The 1,056-nt window shown below is 46.7% G+C and overlaps 1 protein-coding gene across 1 annotated transcript; it reads left to right on the top strand.

Moving 5' to 3' along the window:
- Positions 1-57: 57 nt before the first annotated feature.
- On the top strand, positions 58-853 carry LOC132009387 (uncharacterized). Its single transcript, XM_059387601.1, has one exon. It carries the CDS (start codon positions 191-193, stop codon positions 851-853), a length of 663 nt encoding a protein of 220 aa, XP_059243584.1. The 5' UTR covers positions 58-190.
- The last annotated feature ends 203 nt before the right edge of the window (positions 854-1,056 follow it).

Below are 1,056 nucleotides of genomic sequence, written 5' to 3'. Positions count from 1 at the left end.
GGGGACATCAGGTTACTTAAACAAGCCTTTAGCAAGGGGAGAGGGGGTCTTTCATTATCATTAACCAGTCTTTTACTATTAAACTTAAATGGCCAGTTGACACAAACAGTTCTGAGACCGTTCTTCCACCACTGATTAAGACTTGGGTGGCAGGTATCGGGGATAATATTCATTTAGCCTTCTGAGCTTTATGGGCAGACTTGGTGACCTTGCCAGTTCCAGCTGCCTTCTTGTCCACTGCTTTGATGACACCCACAGCAACCGCCTATCTCAAGTCACGAACAGCAAAACGGCCCAGAGGAGGAGAGTCAGAGAAGCTCTCAACACACATAGGCTTGCCAGGAACCATATCAACAATGGCAGCGTCACCAGATTTCAAGAACTTGGGACCATCTTGCACCTTTTTTCCAGAACGACGATCTATCTTCTCCTTCAGCTCAGCAAACTTGCAAGCAATGTGAGCTGTGTGACAATCCAGCACAGGTGTATACCCAGCACTAATTTGGCCTGGATGGTTCAGGATAATCACCTGAGCTGTGAAGCCAGCTGCTTCCATGGGTGGGTCATTTTTGCTGTCACCAGCCATATTGCCACGACGAACATCTTTGATAGATACGTTCTTGACATTGAAGCCCACATTTTCCCCAGGAAGAACCTCACTCAAAGCTTCATGGTGCATTTCAACAGACTTGACTTCAGTTGTAACATTGACTGGAGCAAAGGTGACCACCATGCCAGGCTTAAGAACACCAGTCTCCACTCGGCCCACAGGGACAGTACCAATACCACCAATTTTGTAGAGGTCCTAGAAAGGCAGATGCAAGGGCTTGTCAGTTGGATGAGTTGGTGGTAGAATGCAATCCAGAGCTTCAAGAAGTGTGGTTCCACTGGCATTCCCATCATTATAGTGACTTTCCATCCCTTGAATCAAGGCATATTAGCACTTGGGTCCAGCATGTTGTCACCATTCCAACCAGAAATTGGCACAAATGCTACTGTGTTGGGGTTGTAGCCAATTTTCTTAATGTAGGTGCTGACTTCCTTAACGATTTCCTC

Source organism: Mustela nigripes, unplaced genomic scaffold (genome assembly GCF_022355385.1).
Source record: "Mustela nigripes isolate SB6536 unplaced genomic scaffold, MUSNIG.SB6536 HiC_scaffold_19170, whole genome shotgun sequence".
NCBI classification, from domain to species: Eukaryota; Metazoa; Chordata; class Mammalia; order Carnivora; family Mustelidae; genus Mustela; species Mustela nigripes.
Note: the sequence above shows the minus strand (reverse complement) of the source record. Positions and strands in the feature narration are given on the sequence as shown.